General features: G+C 35.8%; 1 protein-coding gene and 1 long non-coding RNA gene across 2 annotated transcripts in view; one reads left to right on the top strand and one right to left on the bottom strand.

The window, feature by feature from the left end:
- LOC140519278 (uncharacterized) overlaps positions 1 to 7,353 on the bottom strand; it is a 43,567-nt gene extending 36,214 nt beyond the window's left edge. Inside the window, exon 1 of the long non-coding RNA XR_011972152.1 lies at positions 7,265 to 7,353. This is a non-coding gene — a long non-coding RNA (uncharacterized lncRNA). The remainder of the gene's footprint in view (positions 1 to 7,264) is intronic.
- ITFG1 (integrin alpha FG-GAP repeat containing 1) overlaps positions 1 to 21,876 on the top strand; it is a 281,571-nt gene extending 259,695 nt beyond the window's left edge. The window contains exons 15-18 of the mRNA XM_072632138.1: positions 12,989 to 13,113; positions 13,793 to 13,875; positions 19,708 to 19,825; positions 21,472 to 21,876. Coding sequence (XP_072488239.1) covers positions 12,989 to 13,113; positions 13,793 to 13,875; positions 19,708 to 19,825; positions 21,472 to 21,531 — 386 coding nt within the window. The 3' untranslated portion in view covers positions 21,532 to 21,876. The remainder of the gene's footprint in view (positions 1 to 12,988; positions 13,114 to 13,792; positions 13,876 to 19,707; positions 19,826 to 21,471) is intronic.
- Positions 21,877 to 22,149: the final 273 nt, after the last annotated feature.

Raw genomic sequence — 22,149 nt, 5'->3', positions numbered from 1 at the left:
GAGGAGACTATATCTACTTTAAGGGGAGCATTGTACAGATGAAGGACAAAGATACCATTAAATCTTCACAGCTTGTTGTTGGCATTTAGTAGATACAATCAGTATACAATAAGAGTCATCTGAATTGTTTGGTACTATTCACAAATATTATTGTATTATCAAGCTCACTCAACAGTGCACCCTCCAGTAAAGAGTGGGCTACCAAAGAAAGTTTGAAAGTGTAATAGAATACAGAAGAGAGAGAGGCATAGCCTTCTGTACCCTATCTTTAGAGAAAGAAAAATCCTCCAGTAGATGTCTTTCAAATGCTAAAGTTCAACTATATTAAACTTTTTTAAAAAGATGAATACAAGGATGATTTTTTGAACATAAAATGATAGTAGCACTAGAAATGTATTCATTTTGGGATCTGTAACAATCAGACAGCATGAAGTAGGTAGGTTGAGCACAAAAATACAAAAGAAGCTTGCTACCAATAACTGGTGGTGTATGATGGCAAAGGAAACATACCAGGTCAGTGTAATGCCAGCACTGAGAAGTTTTAATAAGTAAATATAATCATACAGTGAATGATGTAAGGAACTATTCTAACTCAGTCACTTGAATTTTCCAGGGAAAATATTTCCACAATCAGCAGAATTGGGGAGAAGAGAAAAAGGGGTAAAAGAGGATTAAACACTAGGAATGGTTTGTGCTTTGTTGTTAGCTTAGATTCTGAAGCTAGACAACACAACCCTTGTGCTTTGGTGTTAAATATCAACATACAATGAGCATCCAAAATGGTTTTTTTTAATCAAGACACTATTCCTACCCTGAGCAGTGATTATAACAAATAAAAACACCAGAAGACAAGAAAGGGTGAGAGCATATTTAGATAAGAGCAATGGTAACAGAGAGAAAAAAATAGTAATAGCTCTGAGCTTTTGTCACCTTCAGAGAGGATTGCTTTTAAAGGTATAACAGAAGGTCTCAGAAGAAGCTTCACTTACCTGAGGATTTGAAAGGAGGGTGGTAGAAGCTGGACAGATGAAAAGTGATAGGTAGTTCAAGACATATGAGACAACAGCAAAGAATTCACGAAATGGATACAATCACTCTGATAAAAGATATACATGACCGGTACAGCCCAGGTGGATAGAAATGGGAAGAAATGAGAGATCAAGCAAGTAGCATGATAAAAAAGAATGGAAGGTGAAAACCTGGCATATAGGAGACTATGTTCACTTAATCACAACTCTGATATCATTCCCTCATTTAAAGGTACATGTGAGACATGAATCTACTGATAGAAAAGTTTGACATATTTTTGTTTTGCTTAACAACTTCTCATAGCTAAGTGACCTTGGCTCTAAATATCTCTGCTTTGAGGAACATGTGACATCTGTTTCTCTAGTCAGATGAAAATTCACTTGCAAAGTCACAACTTCTAGCAAAAATAATCCTCTCCCATGCATTTTACAACTAAAAATCCTTACTTAGACTTATAAAATCAATGTATGTCTTTGTCCCCTACAGTCGCAGGAATGTAAGATTTTACATCCTTCCCAGTGCTTTGGTCGGAATCTGTCCTGGACCCTAAAAACAGAAGCCTGTGGCCATGGGAGAGTCTACTGATTGCCTCATGAAAGGTCAGAAACTGATAGCGAACAAATAAAGCACAATGAGGCATAAACTGTGCTTCCCCATTTAGCTCTTTCATACCACATTGCCCATTTTGGGAGGCACATTTTTTCTTTTAATCTACAACATGATTATAGAAACAAAATCTCATGTAACTTTGAAAGCAGCATCCTTCACTAATGCAGCTCTGTAAGGAATGATAACCATTAAACTGGAACTCAACAGGCCACATCAACTAAAGCCATTTGGTTCAGTGAACGCTACACATTCTCTTATTATTTTGCTTTGCACTATCATTGACGTGTACTGGCAATGCCTATTATTCTTTCAAATAACAGTTGTATGCATTAAGCATTGTCTCTGATACAAAAGAGCAGGCATCAAAGACAAATTGTATTTATATCCCCAGAAGACTTGTTTGTAGGAACCAGATTGGTAGTTATGGCTCATCTCATGCTTGCAATCTTCCTAAGCTAATTTCAATAAAGAAAACTGAAAACATCCTTAAATTGCTTCTTTCCTCAGTCAAAATGAATCAAAGCACTTCCTATGTCCTGGGCATTGTGCTAAATGCTAGGGATACAAAAGGAAGAAAACAAAAACAGCCTTCAAGGGGTTCATGATTTAATGAGGGAGATAACAAGCAACTACATACAAACAGGATATAAACAGGATAAACTGGAGATTTACTTTTCTTGATGATAGAAGTGCCATATTAAAGAGGGAGAATAGGGAAAAGTGAGGACAGGTTAACAGTGCAGCTCTCCTATGAAGGTCTCCTTTCCTTGCTGTACATTTACTCACCCCCAAATGCTGGGAGGAAATTCAAGCTCATGTGAGGACCTTCTATCTGATTGCCTGAGTTGAGACTTTAGATACTGCAGAACTAAAAGTCCCAAATATGAGTTTAAGTGAATGGTCACTCAACATGACTCTTAATCTGAACAACCTCCCAGAAAACCCTTGAGATCCAATCCTCCACAGAAAGACAGGTCCAGAGGTACCAGATCAATAACGAGAAGCAGTTTGTAGGAGTTAACTGCAAAATGCCACAACTCATAGTCCTTCAACATAAGCCATCCCTTCCAACCCAGAAGAAAAGGTCCCTTAATGCAACTGGTGGCACAGTGGATAGAGCACTGGGCCTGTAGTCAGGAAGACCCCAGACATTAGTTGTGTGACCCTGGGTAAGGCACGTAAGCTCTCCCTGCCTCAGTTTCCTATGCAAAATGGGAACAGCACCTCACAGGTTTGTTGTAAAGATATAATGAGATAATATTTGTCAAGCACTTTGCATGATTCCTGGCACATAGTCGGTGCTATATAAATGCTTATTCTGTTCCCTTTCTCCTTTCTCTGCCATGAATTCACGCTGCTCTTCCCATCCAGGAAATGTCCTCCAAAATGAAAAGTTTTAGCATTTGTACCTAGTTCCTAAAGAACTTCCTACAGACTGAGGAGCATTCAAGATTAGCTGCAGCAACCCTCTTGACAAGTCATGTGTCCTGTCGTAGAATTACACACTTTTAAAAGGCATTACTTTAGTTCATGGTCTTTTTCTGTGGAAACAGCCTCTTAGACATCTTGTTTCCAGGTAGGAAGTCGATACTGAATGACTCCACAAGCAAAAAAACTGATCACTAACCAGATTTGTTTGAAGGTCAGAAGTATCTATATAATATTAAGTTCACACAAATATTAGGTTTTGAATTTAAGAGTTCATGATTTTGGTTAACCAGGACTTGAATTAAAAGTTGTAGCACATGACATTTATGGCCCTATATTCTTATATATTGAGTGTTGAGAATACATTTATGTTTCTAAGACTTTTATAATTTTTCCCAAGTCCTTATTGCATATTTCACAAACATATGAACCAGTCAGATTTTATCTTCAAATTGACTTTAGTTACAGCATTTTTCTTTCTTATGTAAAAGATAATTTATTTATTTCAAACCAAGGAACTCTCAGTCATTAAAAAAAAAAGGATGATGAAAAGTTCTAGACCTTCATGTGTTAAACATTATCAAAGTTCTAAAACTTGTGAACATTTAACACATGTTCTTAAAACCAAAAGGATTCATTTTGAATCTTTTCCTTCCTGTCTCTTTACTCACTTATTTTCCCACTTTTGAATCCCAGATATAATGTACTATTGACAGTTATAGGTGACTTTGACCCATTTTCAAAAAATAGCCTTTTAGCATTTTTAGTGCTGTTCCTTATTTAGAGATTAGCTTTCTCCATATTACTTATTAAACACTTCAATAATAGATTCAGGTGATAAAGTCATCATCAGTTTTGATTTTTTTTTATCAACTTGCTTCCTTTTGTTGCTCTTCTAGCTAAATTAGTTAAAAATATATAGGTCACTGATGTACTACTAAAAATCTTCCTAATTAAGACAATTGTGATCCTTCTATGCCATATGCCTAAGGGGCATTAAATTATCAGGATATTTAAGGAATGTGGTGTTCTGATTAAATCCTATAGTCTGGGTACAAAAGTTAGCATTTCCAAAGAACTAAAAATCAAGCAGTCAGCAGCAGATTAGGCTGATTATTCTGAACATATATATACATATATATGTATATATTTGTTAAATAGGGTGGCTCCCTGGGAGAAACAGTAAAAGAAATACTGGGGACAGTGATGATTTTTTAATGATTCATTTAATTTTATTTTTTAAAACATTTTCATATTATGTTGTAAAAGAAAAAACAGAACAAAAAGAAAAAAGATAAAATAGTATGCTTTGATCTGCATTCAGACTCCATAGTTCTTTGTCTGGATGTGAATAGCATTTTCTATATGATGATTTTTTTTAAAAAAACAGCAGTAAAAACTTATTTTTAAAAAATAAAATGTTTAAAAATACAAGTAGTCCTTAACTGCACAAATGGGTCATTTTCCAAAGTTCCTTTTTACATCATTATTTGAAACTTGGGACACATTTTCCCATAGAAGCAGTGTTGTAACTGGTTATTGGGCTAGTAGGTTGGCCCAAAATAACTCTTGGGCTATCCTGGAAAGTAAATTCCATGTATAACTTTCTCTGGGGAAATGTATTTGGCAGCATAGAATAAGAAAGCACTTTGGCGATGCTAGGAACATGTTCACCACAATCAGGACAGTCCATGAGAAAGGAATCAAGTGTCACTGTGGACCAGGCCACCACCACTGTACAGTAAATCAAGAAGCATATAGCATGGACTTATGTGCCAGGCACTGTGCTAAATGCTATTGACACAAAGAAATCCAAGAGATAGTATGTACTCTCAAAGACCTCAAAATCTGACGGGGGAGACAACATCCAAACAAATATGGTATGTCTAGGATAAACAGGAAAAGAGAGAAAGCACTAGAATTAAGAGGAATTGGGAAAGGCTTCCTGTGGAAGGTATGGTTTTATTGAGAACTGAAGGAAGCCAGGGAAATCAGAAGGTAGAGATGAAGAGGAAGAACATTCCAGCCAGAGAAAATGCCCACAGCTGAGAGATGGAAGTTCTTGTTTGTGGAGCATCCAGGAGACTAATGTCACTGTATCAGAGTACATGAAGAAGTGTCAGGTGTAAGAAGAATTGGGGGGAGGGAAGAGGCTTTGAACACCAAACAGGAAATTATATTTGATTCTAGAATTGATAGGGAGCCAATCAAGATAGGAACTGAGTATGGAGGTAACATAGTTGGCTTGGCTCTTTGAATGTACATGATGAAGATAAGTATGTTGGTTAGAGAGAGAGAAGGCCCATTTACCATTCTCTACAAGTAGTTCAACTGGTAAGGGAAGAACAAATTGTCTGTATGTACAGATCATTCAGAATTTAAGCACTCACGTGTAAAAAAATCTTACAATAAACTAGATTAATTACTAGTCAACATAATTTTTCTTTGATTTAGAAGGTACTTCATAATCTTACAATATGGTCTTTAACTCAAAAGGTACTTCAGAGAAATGGTTATGAATGTAATTTGTCATTAAACTGTAGGTATTCTGATGTGCCAGTTCATGAAGAATTCTAGCTAATTAATTAGAGGCTGGTAATGGTACATTTGTTACGTTGAGTAACAACAGGAATATAAGGAGACACAATCACTTTTACAAGTCACTAGGGAACATGAGTGTGCAGTAGCCTTAATAAACTAAATTTAGTAGTGCAAAAAAAAGTATATGTTGTAAATGTATAGTGGGCACTAGGAAGGATTGAACCCAATATTATAGATTACTTCTGTTACTAACGATAATAAATAATGCTATCTTCTCATATTGAAATAGACTCCTGGCAATGCTTCTAATGACTAGATCACAGTATTTCCTTTCAAAGCATGTGTTAAATATAACTGTTTACATAATATTCCATTAACAAGCTTAAGAAGAGTCCCAGATTAAAGTTCTCTTTAGTTTTTCTGCTATGTGAATATACATATAGTCTTTAACTTGAACCAGATATTTTAATATTTGTCTCTCTCTGGGTCCCACTTAAACAAACAAATTATTTAATAACACAATCACTGTTTCTCCTAACAAGGATGTCTCGCCCCTATATTGTCTCAAACCTTTATAGTTCATTATATTTCTGTCAGAAAAAGTTTTCAAGTTAATTTGTTAGTTTATAAGGAAATCATGTGATACCAAGACATGATGCATTATTTTAGCATCTCATAGGAAGAAGGAATTTTCATTCTGGCAAATATCCCTTCTCTTTGGCCCAGGCATGGACTCAATCCAGAACAAATGCTGAGCTTGGAACTGAATGAATAAGCTTGGAATGTAGTCACTCTGCCACTTACTGCCTGGGTGACCTTGGCAAGTCACCTCTCTCTGTCTCAGTTTCCTCATCTGTAAAATGAGAGAATTGGACTAGGTAGTCTCTAAGGTCCCTTTCAGGTCTGAAGCTATAATTTTATTATCTGTGATGAATGACTTAGGTTTACGTCCCATCTCTCTCTGCTACTTAAGAACCACTGGCCCCCTCTAAATGATTTGATTAGATGATCTCTAAAGCCCCTTCCCCCTCTGACACTATGACTTATTTGGAATTACAGCCCGAATGGTTATAACTATGAATCAAAGTATGTACCTGTATTTCCCCACTTGGAATCAAAATCAGCAAGGAGTTCATGATTCCAAATCACCAGGCAACTTAGAACCAGACAGGTCTCCAGAAATTACTCTAAAATCACAAACATCTAGATAGCCACACAATACCTAAGTAGTACAAGTACCAGAAAGTGAGGTGCAGGTAATGCCCCTTGCTATACTGGAGTTGGTGTATACTTCCCTGAGGAAGTAATAAAATGTTGCAGAATGTTTGGTCTTCAACATATATGTACAAATGGATAGAGTGCTGGACTTGAAGTCAGACACTTATAGATTTAAATGTTGCCTCTGACACTTACTACTAGCCTCATCAATAAAATGGGAGTATGAGAAGTGAGGGAGAGGTAAGAGTTAAAGAAAGTTCCAAATCAGTCATACCTTCCTCAAAGCACAGTTTTGAGTCTTAAATGAGATAATATATGTAAACTTCTTAAACTCTTAAGGTACTATTATCATTTTTTTAGAAAGCAAAGATTAGAATGATTTTACACAATTAAAAGGTCTTTGTCTTAAAGCAGATGAATCTCTTTTTTTTGTACTTACATTGGTATTTTGTTCAGGCTTCATTCTCTGGTCCTTTCTGGTGGCCCTCCTCTTTTTTTTAATTGGAATCCATGTGGTCTCTTACAGAGATGCCACAGCTTTAGGGGGGAACAGCCATTTTTAGACCAGCAAATGCTCTCTGAAAGAAAACAAAACTTTGGTTGTTTGAATGTCCCCTCTTATCTCCTCTTCAGAGAGATACTGGTCCTTTTCCAAGCCAGGGCAGTGCCAAAGGACTAGCAGGCAATCCTGTTGCAAATGAAAGTTCCCTGTGGCTTAATGGTCTGCAGGGAGCTGAAGACCACTGTGCTTTTGACTCTGAAAAAATCAGAAACATGAAAGAAATCTCAGGGTTTGAGGTTTTTTTTTAATCCAAGCTATTAAATGTCCCCCTTCTGCTCTGCCTATCCCCTGTCCAAGAATATATGCATATTCTTCTTTTGTTTTGTTTAATGTATATTTTAGGGTTTGAATTATGATATAAAAATCCATCTAGTTTCACAGAGAGAAACCTGCTTTTGGCCTCCTGCCTAACAGATAAGGTGTGAATTATTGCGGTGTAATTCACATCTTGTCCTGCCTTATTACTTAGTTTAGGATCCTAATTTACAGCATAATCCATTATGATGTAGCAGAAAATAGTAGTACATGGCAATGCAATATTCTCCTATACAAGATGGGGTCAGTTATAGAAATTGTGCTGAGAAGTCAATGTACAATGAATTTGTACATTGTATTATGTACAAATAATATAATTGTTTTGTAAAAATCAGACTAGGTTGAAAATTACATTATACCAGAATGTCACATTAGCATCACAAATTGAACATGTCCAAAATGAAAGTTACCATCTTCCCCTTGAAACCTTGTCCTGCAAACTTCTATTGAGGAGGCCCCTATCTTCCCAGTCACCCAGGTTCCTAATCGGAGTCAGATTTGACTCTTCCTTCTCCCTCACCTCCTATCTCATTCATTCAATCATTCATTCATATATTCAACAGGCAGTTATTGTGCCTTCCATCTCCTAAGCACTGTGTTAGGCACTGGAGAGACAAATATAAACATGGAGCAGTCCCTGGCCTTGAGGAGCTTTCATGCTATTGAGGAAAACAACATGTACACAGAAATTAAAAATAAATACAAAATAATTTCTGGGGAATGGGGGGAGTTGCCCCTTTGAGGACCCACATAGGTTTCCTATAGGAGCTGGCACTTTGATTGAGCTTTCAAGGAAGCTGAGGATTCTAAGAGGTGGGGATGAAGAGGGCTTGCATTTCAGCCTATACAGAAACACTGAGGTAGGTGGTGGAATGTCACATATGGGGAACTGCAAGGTTGACAGCAGTCAAACTGGATGTAGAAGACATGAAATAAAGTGCAAACCTAGAAAGTTAGGCTGGAACCAGACTGTGAAGTATTTATAAAAGGAAATTGGTATTTGATCACAGAAGTAAGAGGGAGCCACTAGTGTTTCTTGAACAAGAAAGAGGAGACATGCTCCAAAATTTACTGTAGGAATATCAATTTGACAATTGTGTGGAAACTATTAGAGAGGGGAGACACTGCAGACAGAGAGACCACGTAAGTTTTTGCAGTAGTCCGAGCGAGAGGTGATGAGAGTGATTAGCCATGTGGGTGAAGAGAAAGGGACAGATGTGAAATATATTATGGAAGGTGAATTAGCACGATTTGGCAGCTGGTTAGATAAGGAGAGTGGGGAGTTCAGGAAGCTAAAGTTGTAAACCTAGGTATGGAAATAATGTGATACTCTCCATAGAAATAGAGAATTTAGGACAAGTATAAGATTGGGGGGGGCGGGGAGGTGAAAGATGCTAAGTTCTGTTTTAAACATGTTAAATTTGAGGTGCTTGTGTTGCAAGACTGGAGTTTAAGAGAGAGAGTGAGATTGGATATATAGAGCAGAGGTCATCTGCCTAGAGGTGATAATTAAACTCGTGGGGAATCTGATGAAATAATCAAGAAAATGAGTAAGGAGAGAAGAAATGATCCATGACAGATCTGTGGTCTGAATGCTTGAATAAGAGGTGATGCAAGGAGGATGATCCCACAAAGGAAGCAATCGAGGCCAGACAGGCCAGAAGAACCAAGAGAGGGTAGTACCATGAAAACCCAGGGGGAAACAGGGTGGTCAACCAAGAGAGATGCTTTAGAGAGGCATAGAAAAAGAGGAATTGAGGAAAGACCATCAGATTCTACAACTGAGTTCATTAGTAGCCTTGAAGAAAGAATTTTCAGATGAGTAGTGAGGTTGGAAGCCAGATTGCAAGGGATTTAAAAGGGAATGTGAGGTGAGAAATTGGAAATAGTATAACTGATAACTTTTTTTTCTTGGGTTTTAGCTTTGAAAGGGAAGAGGATACAAAACAGTGGATTGCTATGTCACTCACATCCGTTCCCTTATGTCTACTCAAAATTCTCTCCTGATTCAAGCCTTTATTATCTTTCACCTGGATTGTACTAATGGTTTCCTGAGACGCCTTCCTAACTCCACACTTTCTGCCTGTCCAGTCTACCCTTCACACAGAATATTAATCCTGAAGCACAAATCTGACCATGTCACTCCTCTGCTTAAAAACTGTTAGCAGCTCCCTAACTCCTTAGGCTGAAATTCAAAGCTCTCCACAATTTTGCTCCTATTTAACCTTTCACATTTCTCCCTTTCCTATATTGAAAACTCTCCCAAACTAGACGACTCAAATTATGCATTCCTCTTGTATGTTTGAGTTCATTAAAGTGTCTCTCACACCTTGACTCAACTCTCCTCCTCTGAATTCCTGTCTTCCTTCAAGATTTAGCTTACATGCCACCTCCTTCGTAGAGCCTTCTATATCTTCTTCCAGACTGATAATATATTCTTCCTTCTCAAATCACCTCATAATATACTTATTCTCATACATGCTGTAATGAGGAAAAAAGGAAGAAAAAAGTATCAATGAAACATTTTTTTAAATAAAAGACATAGATATATTGATATACACACACACATAGAGAGAGAGAGAGAGAGAGAGAGTACATAAGCAGGTCAGTGCTGAACTTACCATGTTAAGGTCATTTGTATGAGTGTGTGGTTTAATACATTTATGTATGTGTATGTATGTATTCCCAAGAAAAGCTATACTTAAGATCTACGGTTTCATATGCAATACTCTTTCTGTTCTTTCTATATGGAAATGCTCATTTTTCAAAATGTTTGTCAAATTAACAAAAATAATTGTTTATAAAATAATGTAAAGTAGGAGGATATAGAAATCATTTTGCTTTGGGAAGTATACCAGATATCTAGAACAATGCCTGTATGTGTATGTACATATTACGCGTGTGTATATACATGTAAGCCTTAAGAGGGAACCACCACCAGAATTACTTAGGCAGATGAGTAGCTGGAAAAAAAGGTATGCAGGCAGGCTGTGCCCCAGGGCAGTGGTGTCAGACTCAAATTGAGACAGATCCCTTTGGTCCGTATTTTTGATTTAGAAAACCACCAAATTTATAGTATTTATATTTTATGATATTTTTTAATTTGGTCAACATTTCCCAGTTACATTTTAATCTGGTTCAGTTTGACTTGTCTGCCAGAGCAGGTTCATTGTTTCTGCTGACCTTTTTCATAGGGAGCTGAGCTAGTAAAATCTCAACTCCTTTCCTTTACATCTGAAGGGTCTTACATTTTACTGTCGCTCTCTTTGTGTCCTTCTAACCTTCAACTTTTAGAAAGTCCAAAAAGGTTACACTATCATAATAGTGGATATGAAAGGCAGTATTTTGTAGCAGATAGATAACCAGCCTTGGAGTCAAGAACTAGTTCAAGTTAACCTCTGACATACATTGTGAATGTGAACCCCTAGACAAGTCTATTAATTTCTGAATGTCTCAAGTTACATTCTAAGACCATATAAACTACAGAGCAAGTGCCAGCCTGCATTGGTAGAGGGGTTTCCTTATTGCAAGTTTCCGCAGTGAAATCACAAATCTTGTTTCCTCCCCTCATCCCCATCACCATCACCAAAAAAATAGGGTCAGATGTTCCATAAAGTTGTACAGCTTTTTAAGAAGAGTATTCTTACTTTGTTGAGGTCAAGAATTGCTATAATTTTATAAGAATAAGTAGAAATATAGAATATAAGGCAAATCATCCTCCCCACTTGAATTTAGTGAATTATTACTACTTAGCATTTGTAAAGTACTTTGACAGGTATTCCATAGTTACTCTTAATTGTTATAGTTTTACTCATCTATTGATAAAAGCCCTTTTTTTAGTTTCAGTCATATATCCACAGAATCAATTGCTGCTATTTATTTTGGCATCTTCCATCCGTTGTCGCCATTTACCAAGCACCTGCTATACACAGAGCACTCTACTAGAAACAGGAAGAAATACAAACAATTCAGAAATAATTTTTTCTTCATGGAGCTTATTACATGCTCCCCCCCCAAATGAGGGCCACAAATATGTAATAAATATAGTGGAAAACAGAATATTATAAGAGAAGTGCATACAAAATGCTCTTCATAGTCCCAGGAAGAAAAGATGTCTAACTAGTAGATGAGGTTATGATCTTATCTGCAATGGTTATCATTAGTTGTGATAGAATAGTATCTAGAAATGCTTTCTTTACATTGTGTCCATATATCTTATTACTTAGGTAAGACCCACACAACTAGCTTGTCTGCAGGTAAGTAAAATCCTTTCTAAGGCCTACGGCTTCCTGCTACCAGGCTCCAGGTGCAGGATGAAGCGTACATTTTCAGATCCATCCTATGTGTTACTTTATTTGCTTAGCTGTTATAGGTGAGGATTTGTGGAATTATGGCGGTATTTAAAAAAAAAAAAAGACATCAAAACATTTTAAAAGGAAAAAAGTCATTTTTTAAAAGTCACTACCAAGCATACATCCCAGTGGTTCCTCACTGTTGTGTAACATACTAGTGATAGTTGGCATTGTCTCCTTTACTTTTGTCCAACACTATGATTCCATTACAGTAGAGAGCTCCCAGTGAGGAATGTTCCTTCTCCCAGTGCAAGTCTACAGCTGTTCTGCAACTTAGAGTCTTAGAGAATTGGCCTAAAGCTTAGAAAGGTTCATTGATTTTTGCCCAGGGTCATACAGACAGCATCTCTAAGAGGAAGGATTCAACCACAGGTCTGAATTTGTTATATATGTTATATGTCAGTCAGTGAAAGGTAGTTTCTACTATATAATTCTAGCCACCAAGTCATGTCTTGTTAGGTATTTGAAAGATGCTAAACTTTTACAGCCTACAGCAACATACTGCATTTTCTATTAATTCCTTACATAATCTACATTGATAACTGAATTCAGGCTCCAAAAGGATGACCTTTGTGTAGTTTCTCATGGCAGTGACCTAGTCATGAACTGCCATCATAAACCCCTCCGTTTCTACATGATGATGCTGCTGCTGCAATAAACTTGGAGTGTTTATGGCCATGGTTGTCTTATAAATTCTGACTGACATCTGGAACAATACCTCGAATATTAACACTCCATAAATACTGAGGAGTTATTATGGTTTGTCAATTGTTTTCATCTTTGTGCAATGTCTACCTGTGTTCTTTCCTGGAAATTTGGTTGGAGTAATTGGGCATTTTAAGTGCATTTAAATTTTTTTAAGTCTCACTTTTCATCAGCATTTCATTAAACAAATCAATATTTACAGCGTTTATCTTTTTGTATTTAATTCTAGCTGGGCAACTCAGCCAGTCAGCACATTTATCTCTCCAGTTGCCTTATAACGTACTGGGTTTAGGTCGAAGTGCAAATTTTCTTGATCACCTCTATGTTGGCATTCCTCGTCCATTAGGAGAAAAGGTAAGTTGAGTTTATTTTGCTACCTACAATCATCTGTCTTTTTGTTTCTAAAATAATCTGATTTTCTAAAGTTATTCCACTTTTAAAGACAAATTGAAGTGACTAGTTGAGAGTATGATATGTAGTCATAATATCTTGAGCACACATTCATTGAAGAATAAAGATGAGACCAAAAACAATCTTCCCTAAAAAGGTTGGAATAACTTTTTGCCAAGAATTGGCATAGGAATAATTGCCTTGGTTTTGACTTAATATAAAGGTATAAACATACTAGTAGCCTAATAATACATACCCATAATTCAATTCAGATATTGATGTGTACCTTAGCAAAAAAGACTTACTCAGTACTTATTAGTGTAAGTCAGAAGTGTCAAACATATTGCATTTCAATGAGAACCAGATTAAAATGTATTTTGTTAATATTTAAATAAATAAAAATACAACAAACATAGATAATATCATCATGTGGTTTTCTAAGTCAATAAGCAGCCTGCAGGGATCCTTAGCTACCTTTTAGTGGCCTTCTTTGTATATGAGTGGGACACTACTGTTATAAGGTACTGTGCCATTCTACTTGTCAAACAAATTATTTTAGTTTTAGAGTTTTTTAATTGAATTAGAATAAAACTGTTTTAGTCTATTACCTGAAAGTTTAAACTGTCATAAATTCTTTTTCTAGGCTATAAGAAGACAAGAGTGGACAGCAATCATCCCCAACTCCCAACTTATCGTCATTCCATACCCACACAATGTTCCTCGGAGGTAATGTCAGTGCTTGAACTATATTTGGTAAAATGATACTGTCAACTGTGCAAATCAGAGATGCAGTTCCATCTCAGAGAAAACCTCTCTAGTTCCCACTGTGCTTCAGTATGAGTGCCATTACTTAATTTCTTTAAAAGAAATCTTAAAAGACTAAGCATGCCTACAGAAAAGGTCTCTGACACTTTTCAAGAGGAACAATTTAAATTCTATTAGAACAGCAGGTTAACTAATTTGAAATTTATACATGTATTAATTAAATAAATTGCTTTTCATTCAACAACTGCATATTCTGGAATTTCAGGGTAATAATACTTTAATAGAAATGGTTTTCTAAATATGCACTGCTGTTTATTTGTATTCGATTTGCAATGGACAACCATTTATTTTTCATTCCTAAATGGTTATCATTTTCTTTCCTTTAACTTATCATATTAATTGTATTCTCTTTTTAAAGTACAAAGTAATGAAGTTGTTCATGTGAGTTTAAAGTTCATTGTGAAAAAATAAAGTCAATATTAGCCAGGTCTCATATTATGAGGGAAAACACAGGCTGTTTTTCCTACTCTTTGTGTAATGAACATAGATCTTGTAGGCATAGTGAATTCTATATGTTATAGTTCTACTACATACATCCTGATCATAGCCATAATGGTATTTTTAATATTAATCTATGATGTCATCTTTGCGGGGAATGTGTATTATAGAAAAGTTCTGCGGAGTCTTAGAGAGAGAGTTGCCTGGAGCACTGAGAGCTGGTATGGGACAGAAGTATAACTGGAACCTACGCCTTACAGTGCCAAGGCCAGCATTCTGTCTGCTATGTCATACCTTCTCTTTTAAAGATATCTAATTCTTAAAGGAATAGGAGGCCTTATGTTATGGATTTGCGTGCTTTAATACAGTATTAAACTAGGAGTAGGAACCTGCTGACACAGAGGTAAAGTGCTGGTCTTGGAGTCAGAAAGTTCTGAATTCAAATTATGCTTCCAACAATTATTAGCTTTGTGACCCAGGGCAAGTCACTTAATTCCTATGTACCTCATATTCCTCATCTGTGAGATGAGGACAATAGCACCTGACTTCCTGAGTTGTTAGAAGGGCCAAATGAGATAACATATTTCAGGTTTGCAAAACACTATTAAGTGATAGTTAGATAGCTGTTGTTCAGTCACGTCTGACTCTTCATGCGCCCATGGACCTGCGGGTTTTCTTGGCAAAGATGCTGGAGTGGTTTGCCATTTCCTTCTCCAGTGAATTAAGGCAAACAGAAGTTGAGTGACTTGCCCAAAGTCACACAGCTGGTAGTATCTGAGGCTGGATTTGAACTCAGATCTTCCCGATTCCAAGCCTAGTATTCTATCCAACTGCCTGATAGACAGGGGTATATAAAAATATGTGCGTATATGTGCATGTACTCGCTAGCTGATTACATATGGGTATATGTATGTATACTATATATACATAGTGGATTATAGATAAGAGAATATGTGGTGCTTTGCAAAACCTGAAACATCATATAAATGCTGATTGGGAGTGGTGGTGGTGTTATCATTGTTATTATTAGTGTAATCAATAAATAGACATGGGTAGAGATTTTGGTTTTGGTTTGAAGGGCAGAGGGGTGAATAGTAAAGGTTTGCTGTGTGGCCTGTACTTTTTTAATATAATGGCATATTGATAACTGATTGTTTTTCTTAAGCTAGATTTTTTTCTTCTGCTTAGTCCAGTAAGAAAAATGTACTATAATTCAACTGAATCAAAATGGAGCTAGGAAAAAAAAAGATCCCCCTTCCCATTTTCATAAATTAGATAATTTGAGGAATTAACTTGATATAATTAAAAGTACTTATTTCCTTCAGGTGCTTCTTCACTGAATTTTTATTTCCATTTCTGTTAAATCTCTTTTTGCTACAAATTCCTAAACATTTTTATCATCTTACTGTTTCAGAATAAATTGTCTTTTCAAATTTATGTACATAATAAAATACACATTGATTTCAACTTTCAATATATTTTGAGATATATTGACTAGTGACTAACCTTACTGGTCAATAAATTTTAATTATGATCCTCTGAGAAGTCAATATCTACTTGCTATTCATGAGAATGATCTTAACCTTATTAAACTTTTTAAATGAATATATAACTGTTCTCAGAGAGAACAGAAAGTTATGTTTTTGTATATCAGTCCCTGCAGCATTGGTTATAAACTCTGAGCTGTGCCTTATCACACTATATGTTCAATTAGGATGTATACTGTGGACTTTTTAATCATGCTCTAGGCCTTGGGTTTTGCAGTATCTTTTGTGATTGGTTTCAACATAAATCCAAGGCATGTTTCCTACCTCATTTTGACAGAAATCAACGAAAGGAGATAATAAATAAATGTAAACACCAACAAATGCTAGATAGCATTTTATGAAGTACATGTATTTTAGAAGCTTTTCATTTCTGGTTATTTTAAAACGTAATCACATAGTTTATATAGAGAGATAATGATCAAGAAAGCATTGCACTCTAATGTCAGTCATGTGGTATATAAATCTTAAAGAAGTCATTCAATTTCAGATATAGCATTCATTAATTCAGTAATGAAATTATTAGGTAAAGTGCATTTAATTTAAATGAGAATTTAGCAAATAATTCTTTATAGCCAACTACATCTTTATAGTCACTCAGTTGCCTTAAGAGATACAGAGAATAAAATATCCCATTGCATTTGTTGTTTATCCATTATATTTGACCCTACAGTAAAATATTTAGCCTTAAAGTTTCTCCCCCCCCCCACAAATATGCTTGAATACATATGTTAAGGTCATATAATAAATACCACAAAAATAACCATATTCTATAAACCTCTAATATTAACTCTTGGCAAAATGCAAAAGGCGGGGGGAGCGGTGGGGCGGGGAATGTTCACTAAAGATATTCTCTACTGTCATGGAAAATGCCCTAACCAAGGTCACGATGGAAAAAGAATCCCCTCAAGATGGTGAGATCTCCACAGACGCCTGTTTGTAGAGATATTGTGTGGATTTCATCAAGTCCCAGAACATTATATAAACCACTTCAGTAAGATCCATGATTTTAGAAAAGATATCATCAGCTCAACAATCCACACAAAAAATCTAAATTATGAAAAATGTCCATTATCAAGATTATGACATGCAATTAGATAACTAGTGCATTGAGTTAGCACATAAGTCACATATCCGGCAGGCATTGGATATAGACAGATATAGACCCAGAATTGACCAAGAAGAGAGCAGCAAGCTGGATTACATTTGGAAAACTGTTCGTTGATTTTAATGATCCTGAGCAGCTCCCTAATAACAACCTCCATCTTTTCAGAAATCTAAGTCAATTAGTAAGGACTTATTAAGTATCTGCTACATCCCAGGTACACTGCTAGGCACTAGGGATACATGTACAAAGAATGAAACAACTCATAATGGGAGAAACAAGAAATGTGTGTGTATACATATGTGTGTATATATACATTTACATATATACACATGGCGTAAAGGGAATAAATACAAAAATATAGGATTTCTCAGTTTGGCTGAGAAAAAGAGGGAAAGAATAAGACAAATAAAAGTGTTATGTTGATAATACTCTGTTGTTCCAAATATTAGATTAACCAATTCCAGGGGAATCCAAGTTGTCTCAAGTGGCAATGGAGAGATGCATGGAGGTATACATAAGCTGATGCTTAGGATGGAGCATGAGGAACATAAGCAAGGAATTGTATGATCATAGAAGTGAGCTAGTGATATGACAAGATCAAGGACTTGAAGATAGGTGGATTGCCACCTGAACTGATGGAGAGAATACCCATATCAATAAAAGAACAGATCCATGTAAAAATAATTCTTCAAAAAGTATATTTGTATATAGAATTGCCCACGGATTTGTGTGTGGCCCTCTACCATTCAACATTATTGTCTATTACTTAGATGAAGGCATAAATAAATCCTTATTAAATTTGCAAGTGACATAAAAATAGTTTAAACAGCCAACACATTGGATGATAGGCTCTAGGATGACTTTAATAGGCTGAAATTATGGATTAAATCTAAGAAACTGAAATTTTGCATAAGGATTAATATAAAGTACTTCATTTAATTCCAAAAAATGAATTTAACAAGGGTGGGAAACATAAGGCCTGGTCAGATAACAGTTTGTGTTTTAAAAAAAGTCTAGGATTTTAGCAATCTGTCAGCCTAGCTAAGTGGTGCAGTAGATAGAGTGCTGGGCCTGGAGTCAGGAAGACCTGAATTCAAATCCACTTATACTTACTGGCTGTGTGACCCTGGGCTTCAGTTTCTTCATCTGTAAATTGATCTGTAGAAGAAAATGTTAAACCACTCCTGTGTCTCTGCCAAGAAAACCCTGAATGAGGTCATAGATAAGGTCACAAAGAGTAGACGTGACTGAAGTGACTGAACAACAAAAATGATTCAAGAGTGCGAGGGGGGCAACCAAATATGCTAGGTTGGCTTAGGGCTCATTCTCAACATATCATATTCAGTACCCTGGCCACACAAAATCACAGGATCATAGATTTACAGCTAAAAAGAACTTAAGGGGTATAGTACACTGTGCCCATGTACAGATAAGGGATTATGGCAAAGCCATGATTTAAACCAAAGCTCTTTGACTCCAAATCCAGTAGTTTCTCCCCCTCATCACACTGCCTCCTTGACATCTGGAACAATGTGTTCACTACCCAGCACCACATTTTAGAAAGAACATTGACAAAATGTGGGCCTGTCCAGAGGGGGATGGCCAAAATGGTGATGGGATTGGAGACCATGCCAAACCAATACAAAGATCAGTAGAAGAAATTGCAAGTTTGTCCCAGAGAATACTTGAGGGAGATGATATCTGCCTTCAAGTATTTAGTATTAGAGTCTTGATCTGGACACAGGATTAAATTTATTAACTCTTGGCTCCAAGGAGCAAACTAGGAATAATAGGGAAGATTGGCAGAGATGTAGGCATAGATTAAGTGTAAAGAAAATCATCTTACCCATCAGTGCTGTTCAAAAGTGGAACAGCTGCCCCACAAGGTCACTGGAAATCTTGAAGCAGACCCATGTGCCCATTTATGAAGGATAGGTACAAAGATTCTTTTTTAGGAATGGTATGGACTGTGTGATCCTGAGATTCCTTGCAGCTCTGAAATACTGTGATTCCGTGATTTTCCAGAGTACCTCTGAAAGTTTCCTTAATGAGAATAGTGTGCATTTATATAGTGCTTCCTGATTTACATTTTTCTTACAACAGTCCTGTGAGGTAGGTATGGAGTGCATCATTCCCATTTTCCCATTGAAATAACTAAAACACAAGAAAGCTGCATAAATTGTTTGTGATCACATACCAAGTCAGTGGAAGAACTAACGTTCAAAATCAATTCAACTACACCTTTCTGGGTCTCATTGAGGATAGTCACATGAGATGGGGCTTGAGAATACAAATTATCAAGTTAAAAATTTGATTTTATGTTTGAATAAAAATTCTCAAGCCCTAAGTCTAACAGCGCAAACTATACTAGGCAATATCTTTTTTTTTTTTTTTGAGGCAGTCTGGGTCTGAGCCACTCATTTGTCCTAGGTAAACACAGCCAGTAAACGTCTGAGGTCAGACTTGAAATCAGGTCCTCCTGACTCCAGACCCAGCACTCTATCCACTTTTCCACCTAGCTGTCCCATATTTGGCAATATCTAAACTGTCTTTGTTGTATTTTTTGTTTAATTAAAATGATCACATTTGTTTGTTGATTCTGTAGAAACAAGCAATTCACATTTTCTCTGTTCTGGTCTTTAGCTGGAGTGCTAAACTGTATCTGACCCCTAGTAACATCGTACTGCTCACTGCTATAGCTCTCATCGGAGTCTGTGTTTTCATCTTGGCAATAATTGGCATCTTACATTGGCAAGAAAAGGTATGTTCAATTAACTGAATATTTAACTTTGTTGGATAGTAGCAAGCTTATTAATTGCCACAGGAATATTAAATACAGCAGTGTTGGTTCAAAAGTCTGGCGTCTAGGAATGGCTGATTTTTTAAAAAGTAACTTCTTCCCAGAATCTTACCTTCCCTGATAAGACTCTCGTTTATATGTTTCTAATTAGTCAAACTTTTTGGAAGTCAACTCAATTCTGAAGGATGAGCATTTTATACTAAAGCAACTTAGAGACATAGAGCCTATGTAGTTCTCATTTTATGAAAGTATACTAAGCCTTGAAAAGTTTTATTAATTAATGCTTCCATGAAACAATTTACAACACTGTTAAATAAGGTGTTTTCCCTCCACTGGTTAAGATTGTTATCCCTATTTTGCAGATGAAAAAGCTGAGACACAAAGAAGTTAAATGTTTTATTCTTGATTAAAGTGGCTAGTTTCTTTCTTTATCAGCTGTTCTCTGCACTAAGCTAAATTACTTTCTGTGCTTTCAGTGCTATCAGCTTAAAAAAAAATTTAAAGTGGAGAAGGACAAGAAAGGATTTTTGTGCTCAATTTCATATAAAGGGAAAACTCACAATCACCAGTGAATTCTTAATTAGTGAATTTTACAAGTTTATGAAAGCTAAGACAATTACTTTACTATCTGTATGACACACACACACAGAATTTTCATTTTTCTGCTTCCATTCTGTTTAGCATCTCCACCTGAGAAAGCAGGCAATGAGAGTTAACCCCTGACCTAACTGTAGTCACTATTGTCCATTTAAATTAGATTTTTTTTTTTTTACTTAGCATAACTTTTTCATTCTTCCAGGGAAAAAATAGGATATAGTCATGTTACTGATTAGGTTTCATATACTCGGTTTCCTAAAAATTATCATTGCCCTAAGTATCTGAAATGTTAACATGAAACCTATATTCAAGTAACATGAGATTGAGATTTAACTTGACTGATAATACTCAGGCGGAGAGCCCATCTTTAACTTGTCTTGTTTTCTAACATAGCAGAAAGCAAATGGTCTGAAATGTTATACAGGGCCATCAAACTTGTACAGCAAAAATATTAGAACAAAAACAGGAACTTCTCAAGACACCTGATCACCAGCGTACACGTTCCACAGTAACGCAGTGTCAGACAATCACAAAGTTAAAACGTACTCACGGGTGTATGTCTGTTTATCATTTAACCAAAGAATGACTAAAGGGCTATATATTTACCCAACTTAATTTGTTAACATGAATTTTAAGTATATGAGAGAAATTATTCAAGAGGTAACTGATTTGGTCATCGTGTTGCATATTCACCTCTGCTTTTAAACTTAAGAACACATAAATAGTTCAAATGTTGTTACATAATACAAATAAGTTACTAAGTTAATTTAGGTACTTAAAATATTTCCTGAGAAAGAAATTTAAAATCCCCACTTGCTCTCATTAATAGTAGAACAGATAACTATGAGATTATCATAATATAAACTCACTTATTAGTCATTAATGATGAGGATGCCAAAAATGAAAGAGGAAAAAAAAAGATCTTTTCTTAGACTTATAATTAACATGTCTGGAAGATACCAAAATGTGTGCTGAAACATCTAAAATTGCTACGAACTTTTATTTTCCAGAAAGCAGATGATAGAGAAAAACGCCAGGAAGCCCATCGGTTTCACTTTGATGCTATGTGACCTTCCTTAAGTATGTGATAATGACGCTGCTGTTCATTTGCTTAATCATAATACTGCTAGCTTGAAAAAGGGAATTGGAAGAGGGCTATTTTGGATGATCTATTTATAAATATTGCATTCCTTAGTATTTATTTGGTTAAGTATTAAGGTGTAAATGTGTCACAAGGTCTTTTTGGTAAGCACTTTGTATGAGATAATTTTTAGCCTCTGTTAAATAAAGTTGTACTTTTTTTTCCCATGGTCAGGGTCCTACTGCATGTACTGTGCTATTTATAAACCGAAAATCTTCCAAAAGTAATGACAGAAAAGGCATCATGTATAAATAAAAATAATTTAAATGAGTAATTTTTGTGTCCAAGCTATTTGTGTTGGCCTTGCAATCTATATTCCTGTGATACAAATTATATTTTTATAAATGGTTCTCAGATAAAGAGGTATCAAAGGACACACATCCATTATGATAGCTGTAACCTAAGGACTTCTGACATGTATCACTTTGATTTCTTTCCTTTTTTAAAAAATCTGCCCAAGTAGTGAAATCTATACTTTTAAGTGTAAAAAATACATAGCAGAGATTCTCATAGCATCATTATATATGATTGCAAAAAAAAAAAAAAC

The sequence above is a fragment of the Notamacropus eugenii genome, chromosome 1, assembly GCF_028372415.1.
Source record: "Notamacropus eugenii isolate mMacEug1 chromosome 1, mMacEug1.pri_v2, whole genome shotgun sequence".
NCBI classification, from domain to species: domain Eukaryota; kingdom Metazoa; phylum Chordata; class Mammalia; order Diprotodontia; family Macropodidae; genus Notamacropus; species Notamacropus eugenii.
This window is presented reverse-complemented; position numbering and strand designations above follow the sequence as displayed.